The following is a 9,600-nucleotide window of genomic DNA, read 5'->3' as shown; positions in this document are numbered from 1 at the left end:
CATCCATTAACACAGGTAATAATACTGCAAATCATTACTGGTGTCATTGATGGTGTCTAATAGAGAGAACTGGTCTTACCTCTGCAGCCTGAGCACAGTCTTTAGTTCTTTTATGGAGCAGGAACCAGTTCTCCTCATACCTACAGAGACAAGGTTCATAGACATAAATAAACCTGTTACATACACATGACAGAGCTATTTGTAAACTGCCTGTGTGTTTGTGTGTGCAGAGACCTGCTGAGGATTTCCAGTCCAGCACTGAAATGAGGAAGACTCTCTTCAAACCTGGACAACAGGAGAATCACACAGTGTAAACGTTCCTGTAGCATAGAGTAGATCATAGCAGTGTCACCTCTGTAGCTTCTGAATAATGTGAGCACCAATACAGTTCAGGAGGAGTCACCTCTTTTACTGCAACCCGTGCAGCAGAGACAAAGTCAGGGCATCCCTAGGAAACTTTAACACACATGGTAACCCCCCACCACCAAAGGTTAGTAAACCATGGAGGCAGCTGCTGAGTGATGAGCCCAGAGGGTCATTAGTGTCTGTCCCAGCAGCAGCCTGAGAACCAGTGGTGCACAGCAGCAGTACCATGAATGCAGCTGCTGTGTCACTAAAACAAAAGTTCAGGTGGGGTGCACATGAGATTTAAACGTTTCAACTTTGTTTGAAGAAACTTTCAAAGGAGCTATATGTAAGTTATTGCTATAGCTACATAGCTAATGTTAGCATTAACATCTGTTTCTAGAAGAAATGTTGCAAGTTCAGTATCAAATGTCATTCCTTTACTCACCAACAGCTGTCTCCAGAGGTGGAAACAAACACCAATTTTGAGTTTTGTCTTTGTCACACTGACTGACACTTTGTTCTAATGAAGTTAGCATGCTAACCAGTTAGCCGAGCCCGTCTTGTCACTTTCCAATAGCGAATCACTGACGAAGTAGCTGCTTGATGACGTATTATAACCTCTTGTATTGTAAACACAATGATGGCATCACCACCACCTGCTCGCCCATGTTCAACAGCACAGAAACTTACATATAGCCCCTTTAACCTTTACAAAAGAGCTCTGTGGAACCCTTATATCATAATCAACACACACATAAAATGTTACTGCTAACCTGGGTCTCCTCTTGATTTTGGTGTCTCTTGATTTGTCTCCAAGGGTCTTTAAACTGGGGAGAGAGTGAGAGAGAGAGAGAGAGAGAGAGAGAGAGGACTGTCAGTTCAGCAAGTATGTAGAACAAATGCACGGGAGCATGAATGACTTTTCACACCAGGTTAAAACACGCTGTATAGCAATGCACTGGTACAGTGCTTTATGTGATACAACAGTGAGCTTCCACGGCCTAACCATCAGGAGTAACTGGAGTTTGTTATGTTGCTCAAAGACACGTTGACACTTGACATGTAGACAGGAGGAGCTGGGGATGGATGGAGTATATTCCTAACAGCAGGCTGTTGTATGAACATCTGGAGCAGCTGATTTGAGCCTTTGACTGTCTGGCTCATATTTACAGGCAAAGAGAGGCAGCAACATTTTTATTTACAGTTTATTTACACATTTGAGTGTGTAAAGAGACTGAACTTAAAAACAAAACTAAAGCAGAGACAGTTGAGATGTAGAAACATTTCCTGTATCTGTGAACGTGATCACACATTATGATTCTTTCAACCCACAGTCACCAAAATAAATATTGGATCAATTTTTCAAAAGCTACAGATCTTCAGAATATTCTGACACTAAAATGTAATTTTTCAGACCAAGCTGGAGAAAATTAACTTCATTTGAGAAATGACTGTCTCAGCAACACAGATAATTCTCTCTGTTAGTTCTGGTTCTGGTGTCACTGCTGCAAATGTCACTTTGTAACCAGATAAACAGAAGTTTAGAGAGACTTATACATTAAAGATGTAACTAGTGTTTCTTTGCTTAATACTTAATACTAATATTATTTTTTATTATTATTTAAGTATTTTTGGAGAGAAAACAGAGTATTAGACTGATCTTGTACTGGGTTGATCAGATATCAACTAGCAGATAAAAAACAAGCGGCAAAACAAGGTGCAAATTCATACTGTATTGTATTGTTGTTTTGTTTGACAAGCAATCAGGACCATGTCCACTCAGGAGACAGGAATGGTTTACCATTTCATACCATTGCCATTGCTTGTAATGCCTCATCATTGGTATAAAGCATCTTTGGCTTGCGTAAAACTATATTCTGCACTGTAATGTTTATTGTCATTTTCTTTTTGTTAAAATGGATTTGATAACACTGGTATAGAAAAAAAGTATCATAGAATCTGTATTGCAGTCAAGGTTTCACTATCATTTTTGACTGATACTCAGCCCCAGGTAAAGAGCAGCTTTTAAAGGCAGTACTGCTTGTTTTCTTCCGGCCGAGTATACCCGGGTCAATGGCCCGAATCTGGCCCAGATATATACAGCATGATTTTTAAGATGCTACTTCCACATCTGGACCGGTTCTGGCGCGCACACAGAAACCCCTCTGGTTGTCAGGATAACAGCCGGACTCTGCCCGGATGTGAAAGTAGCCTATATGGGATAGACATATGTTGGGCCAGACGTTTCATTTTACTATCTGTGTTCATGTGAGCTCTCTACCAGGAAATTATGGTAATAGTGGGGAAGGCTGACATCACATTACTGACACAGAAACAGGAAATAATTTCTATTACGGCGGGCTCGTGTATTCACTGTCCTCCATTTAAAGTCTGATGAAAAAACACTCGTCACATGACCGTCAGCTGAAAGCAATAAGCAGGAACCGAGAGGCCGGAGCTCGTTAGGACGGAAACAGCAGTTCAACTGAACGCTACTATATCTTGACAGTTTAACTGTAAATGTAACTGACGACAATTTTAAATTCAGCGACAAAAGTTAACGTCACGACGAAACAGCAGAATTACGGCTGTGTTAGCTTTAGCCCATAGACTGTATAGCCGCTGTAGCTGGTGTTTCATTATTACATTATGACGAGGTCTAACACACATCCATCTACGGCAATTATACAGGTATATGTGAGGTGGGAGGTTAGCCGCAGCTACTTATCGTTAGCTAAAGCAGCAGTTAATTAGTCTATGGTTAACGGTGTCAGACTGAAGACCCACCCGGTTGTGAAGTCCTGCTGGACCATGTGAAGTCTTTCTCTGAAGTTTTCAAACATGATTCCTCTCGGTGGCGGATCTGTATCATCCAGACTGCCAGCTTTAAGTGAACCATCAACACTGAACTGATTTACTCCACTGTACCAGTTTGCTGCTCTCTTACCCTACTGGTCTATGCTCCTAGTGGTGGTGTTAATTTTGCCCTGAGCTGAAACTCCCAGGAAGTCCTCCACCTCTCCACTCTCCTCCGAGCCTGTAGACCCTGGTGGCTCCTACACAATAGGCTCATTACATGGTATAGACCACATAGGGCGGGGTAATGTCAGCTTTACGCAGCCCAAGAAGGTGTGCCTGACAGGAGTAACTCAGGGTAGAAATAATCAACGTACTCCTTCTTCTTCTGTAGCAGGTTAGAAATGTTTGATGTACTGTGTAGCCTACTACCACCCTCTTCTGGCTCAGTCAGTGCCTCACAGTCCTGGAATGGGGTCTGCAGAATAACCTGTATACACTTTGTCAAAACATATGTCACATTTTGTGTTTCATTTGTTTGTTTGTTTGTTTGTTTGTTTGTTTGTTTGTTTGTTTGATTGTGTTCATTGGTCTTGTTGTCCACAGTTAATCAGGATAGAAAACAGAAGAAGATTTTTAAAGAATGTTTAGTTTGAGTAATGTAATTTAACTGGCCTTGTTTACTCAACTGACTTTGACAGGTGTGTGACAGATTGAACACAAAGTTTGTGAGGTGTAAGAGTTGGTCTGACTATTCTTCCAAAGCATATTTCTTCATTTGGTGTTTTGATGCTTGTGGTGTAGCTGTCTTAACATGTGGCACCAAAATCCTCCACAGGTTGGTTTACTGGTGACCAGGAAGGCCATCAGGTGTGTCACCTTTCTGTATTGCTGATTACTCACAACCAGTGTCTTGACTCACCCTGGAGAAGTGCAGATTAGAGCACAACACATCTGGAATATTTCCATCTGATGGAATGATGGAGGGTTAGGTTTGTTTATTTCACCCATGCTCCATATTTTGTCCTTAATGCACTATATTTACTTTCTGCCATTTTGATTTCTGATTCTTAGTGTGAAATATATGTGCTACATCATGGCCATAACAACTCACAGAATGAAACAAACAATGTAATAGTCATAGTATTTACACTATCATTTTTTAACAATCCAACAATGCAAAGCTTCATGTTTGATGGATCTGAAAACGTTAATATGATCAGTCTGTAAAGAAATAAATGGAAACCACCAGAAAAAGAGCAAGGGAACACTACATAGACTACATAGACTTGATTTGTAATAACCAGGAAACATACGCAGAACCTCTGGTATTTAAATAACCTTCGAGCTCTTTATACTGGAACAAAAGGCGAGTTGTTTTGGGTTAGCATAAGCATTTTCAGCACGGCAATTCCTCTGCTCAGCACTGGTGCAGTGTGTGGATATCGCCTCAGTTTAAATGAGCTAAATACACCTGGTAGATAAATATACAAAGGGATTTTATTGCAAATTCTCATTCAAATCATTCACATTTACAGAGTTTTTACAGTTAGCTTAGACGTCGCTGCACAAATATTTGCCTTTCCACGTGTTAAATGTCGTCAGTTTGCTCATCTTACCAAAAAGCAATGAATACATAATGACAGGTAGAGATACAGTATAACAAAACAACTGATTAACAACAAACACTTCCAAGTTGTATTAGATAACACATAAATTCATAAAGTCAAGAATAAAGGCATGAAATCATTATGTCCTCTCTCAGTTGGAAACTCGTCTTCTGAAATTAGCTGTCATGAAAATAGATGAAAAACAGAATCTGCAGGAAACAAGTGTATTGCACATTTTTGCTCTAAATGAAGCTAGTGTGAGGTGCTCGATGTGAACACGTTTTTCAAATGGACTTGAAAGCATTGACTTTGTGTCCCTGATGAAAGTCATATCTATTCAATAAAGTCCCACTGAAGCCAAAACATGGACGACAGTAATAACAGTGTTACAGTAAATGTTAAAAAATGGCTGAAGCTCATTGTTATGTAAGGAAACAGCCCTACTTAGAATAAGTGAGTTGCTCACACGTCATATATACAGAGTGAGTCCTGTGTCAGGGAGTCCAACTGGCTGCAGTGATGAAGTAGCTACACAACTTGCCAGATGGCTCTGTAATTAATGATCACCGATGAGTAGAAAGCATTAAACACCTGAAATGGAGACATGTGATAACTTTTTCAAAGCACCAATCAGGAGGAAGCTGCTTATAAAAGGAAGCATCATGATAATATTTAGTGTTTATAATGACTACAACAAAGCAGCTGTGTTTGCTGTAGTAAATAATTTGTTTATAATTAATAATTAGTATGATTTCTGGAAGACCCCAATGAATCAGTGATGTTAAGTATTAAGCACCATGAGTGGAAGAGCTTTCATTTCACAATGACAGTGAAATCTATAAAGAAAACATAAATAGAATTTAAAGGTCATGTGTTGTGATTATAGATCAGGTCTAGGTTCTATATAAATACTGTGAAAGTATCAAAGCCTCAGTCCACAGAGAAATGCACACAGCCTGTATTCAGAAACTGAGCCTTAAAACCAGCCGTCAGGACTTCTGGAACTTTGTGATGTCACAACAAAGCAGTCATTGCCCTCAGTCATGCCCCAAGCCCCCACCTGGACCCAACATCCAATCTTGCAAGATTTGGTTTCTCTGAGTGTTTACCTGAAATCTGCTGTATTTTATTCAATCACTCAGAAAACAGTCAGCCAATCAGAAGAGAGGCTCAGAGCCTCCACTCTTCTGATTGGCTCACCGACCTGTTGTTACTAGAGCTCCAGAGATAAGCCTGAGAGAGGAGATGTAAAACTACAGAGAGGGTTTTTGGTTCTTAAAACTACAAATATATCTTCTTATGGATCAACACTTCAGATAAAACACAATAAAAGTGTTTATTCACATTAACAAATAACTTCAGTACGTTTTGTTAAAAGTTCCACAGCTGAGACGGTTCAGAATATGAAAATTGATTCATGCCTTTATTCATAGCTTTGTTTAACATGTGTTGGCCTTAAATTAACACACTAACCAGTGATTTAGAATGATAAAATATATATCAACAGATTATAAATAGCTCATTTACAATTATTTAAAGCCCCTGTGTGTTGAAATATCGTGATTACAGCAACTTAAAATGATGTTGGTGTTCACTGCTTTCCCCACAGCAGCTTTTAGAGTCACCAAAGTCAGTATTTGTTTTTAATTCCTACACGGGTCTTTACAGTAAGGAAATGTGCAATATTAATTAATGTGTTAACCCATTTTATTTAATACATCCATACAGTTTTACTACTCTTCTACCAAACTTTCCAAAAAATAAGCTCTTGAGCACGCTGATAGCACCTGATAGCACCTGATGTGATCCTAAAACCTTCTGACATTTCAGGGAAATCAACGATATCAAGGGGTTTTATACAGTCAATTATCATGTGACGGCCATGTTAACAGTGAAGGTCAAAGCACACGTGTTTATTTAAATATCTGCCGCTCACAAATCACATATCCTTCTGTATCTACAAAGGTATCAACACATCAACACGTGGACCCCTCCTCTGACAAAACAAGTCTGTTTTCTTTCTCTTGTGAAGCAAAAACAAAACACAAATGTACAGAGCTGTTGACAGCGGTACAGACAGTACGGACGTAAAAGACTTCAACAGTAGAGGAAAATAAATAAATAAAAACAACAGCAGTTTTGTTCTGGTGCACTTCAACCGTAACCTACCTGACTGGGAGGTCCCTCTGATAGTACATAGGCTGTTGGGCTGGTGACTGTGCAGCTGGTTTTACACATCTGGTTCTGGTGGCCATGATGGAGGTCAGGGTGGGTGTGGATAGAGTGGATGGATGTCTCCATCACTGACTTCTTAAAAGGACAGGTTCACATTTTTTCAAGTCAGTCTCAAAGCAATACTCTCCTGCCCATCTGAACGTTGAAAGAGGCTCTGCTTGCTGTGATCATTCCTCCATAAATCTGATTCCAGTGAAAGTGATAAGAACATCCACGCTCCTCGTTCCGTACAAAGTTAACATGAGGCTTTGGCAGTCTGAGTTATACCCTTTTTACACCAACATTAGCAGGTACAAACTGTTTTTTTTACACACAGGTAAACCTGCTAAAAACAAAAGCAACTGACTCCTTTTATACTGCCAGCCGAGTTTGCCGGATAGGACACACACAATGTCACCACATGCAGTTACAGACTACACACACACACACACACACACACACACACACGCACACACACACAATCTCAGGGCTACGCAGTGGAGAGAGAGTGAGCTGCTAGCCGCTGTACAAACTGGTAAAACGGATCCCTCGCGTCTCATCTCTGGGTCGGAGCTCATGTCAGTGTCGGAGCCTCCGTGTGAGACACTTCGATCTGTGATTGTGTGTTTTTATAATCTCAGGGCTGCAGTTCACTCTTTCATTATGGAGTGCAGTGTAGCTGCAGTGTTTCTGGTTTAACAGCACCGTGCTGGGCAGGTGACGGGTGTGTTTACGGTGTTTGTGCTCTGTGTGTACATCACTGCTGAGCTGGAGCCAATAAATACCTGCGTCTACTACAGAATCATTTGACCCGCATGTGTATGTAGATTGTTCCCTTTTCTATTGCCGACAAAAGCCCGATGTTAGCGGGTTTTAGCGGGTTTTCTGACCAGTTGAAAAGGAACTTTAGACAGTTAGTCCTCCATCACTTATACTGAAATTAATTTAGGAAAGGACATTATGAACAGGAGGAATGATTACCACAAGTAAAACCTGTTTCATTGTTCATATAAACATTGAATTGAAATTTGAACCTATCCTTTAGTCCTGGTGAGGATTTCAGGTTAGAAACCTCAGGACAACCTTGAACAGATGATTCCTGTTTAAATGAAGTGGCAGTAGGTAGGTTGATTCTCAGTACTGTGACCTGATGGTCAGAAACCTGCCAAAAAGCATTGCAGCGAATGCATGTAGCCGTATGCATGACAGCTTCCGCTGGGTGAGCTACTGAAAACTGTTCAGCAGACTGCCTCAAGTTAATGTATGTGCTTTGATAAGAACCAGAGCCTCCTCCTTTGTTAATATAATAAAAAATATCAACCTACTGTTTCGGATACAGCAGGGAAGCATCAGAAATCACTATACAGGCCCCTATACAAAGTGTAATATGTTTTAAAATGATCCCACAACCACTGACACTGCGTCACTATCCACCCAGCCAACAACCATCACCATGCACTGCTTATGATCAACAGTATCCAATGTCATTTTGTCTTCAACATGAATTTTCAGTATAGTGAACGTTTCGGATGTAGCTCAGCTGTTCATTAGCGCTTCAGAAGGATTCGAGGGCTGGTCCTGGTCTTAATAGCTGAGGTAGTAGACTTGGTCTGGGTAAGGCCCTTCGTCAAGCCCTTGGAAGTGCTAGAATAGCTACTGACAGGTGTACTGTCCTTTATGGAGTCCTCTGTGGTACCATTGCAAGAGTCCATTGCAGCACCTTTGGAATTATGGGTAGAGAAACTGCTGGCTGGTGAAGTACACTTGGTAACGTCCTTGCTCGTGCCTTTGTTAGTTCCCTTAGCAGTGTGCTTGGCAGAGCAAATGCCTGGTGGGTCAGTGTATACGTCTGTAGATGTCACTGAGTTGATAGCAGCTTTAGTTACAGTAGTCCTCGCAGTAGCAGTTCTGGCAACAGTCCTGGATTCGGTAGGTCTGCTGATTGGCTTGGGGGTTGTGGATGAATTGGGCTGATTTCTCTGGAGCCTTTTCTCTCTCACGTGTCTGCATATGACCTCGCTGACGGGGCTGAGGTTGTAGTTTGTGATGACATTGGTGAAGTCGACCCTTTCTTGAGAGGGCTCCAGAGCAGTGAGGCTCGTCAAACTCAACTTTCCAACATTTACCTGGTCCTGTAGGTCTTCACTGATACAACTGCCCCTCTCAAGTCTTGTCTCTCCAACATGGCCACATCTGTCTTGTGTAACTTCTTCATTGTGGCTTCCTGTGGTTTTATCCATATGGCTCACATACTCCTCTCTAACCTCTTTGTCAGCATTGGCCTCCTCCTGTAGGATCTCACCAATATGGCAGTGACTCTCCAGTGAGACATCAGCATTGTTGTACTGCAGTGCTCTGCATTTCTTTGATGAGTTGTTGTCCAAAGGACCCCGGTTCAGAGGGGCTGGGCTGGTGTCTGGTGGGAGGCCTCTCCTCCTTCTGGACAACCTCAGGACCCCAGGGTTCTCACTTAGCTGTCTGATGACTGAGCCATTAGTCAATGGTATCTGAGCTGGAGTCCTGCCCGAATTTCTCCCTGAGTTCTGGAGACCACTGAAGGTCTTGGGGTTGCTATAGTAGTTCGAGACTGTTCGGTGGTGGAGAGGAAGGTGCTTTTTGCGAGGCAGCTGGT

General features: G+C 41.5%; 1 protein-coding gene across 1 annotated transcript in view; it reads right to left on the bottom strand.

Annotated features, from left to right (window-relative positions):
* LOC111226076 (dysbindin-A-like) overlaps positions 1–3,354 on the bottom strand; it is a 9,134-nt gene extending 5,780 nt beyond the window's left edge. Inside the window, exons 1-4 of the mRNA XM_022751169.1 lie at positions 3,136–3,354; positions 1,122–1,175; positions 235–285; positions 80–140 (exon numbers count right to left, since the gene is read on the bottom strand). Coding sequence (XP_022606890.1) covers positions 80–140; positions 235–285; positions 1,122–1,175; positions 3,136–3,191 — 222 coding nt within the window. The 5' untranslated portion in view covers positions 3,192–3,354. The remainder of the gene's footprint in view (positions 1–79; positions 141–234; positions 286–1,121; positions 1,176–3,135) is intronic.
* Positions 3,355–9,600: the final 6,246 nt, after the last annotated feature.

The sequence above is a fragment of the Seriola dumerili genome, unplaced genomic scaffold (assembly GCF_002260705.1).
Source record: "Seriola dumerili isolate Sdu_G_001 unplaced genomic scaffold, Sdu_1.0 BDQW01000016.1, whole genome shotgun sequence".
Taxonomy (NCBI): domain Eukaryota; kingdom Metazoa; phylum Chordata; class Actinopteri; order Carangiformes; family Carangidae; genus Seriola; species Seriola dumerili.
Note: the sequence above shows the minus strand (reverse complement) of the source record. Positions and strands in the feature narration are given on the sequence as shown.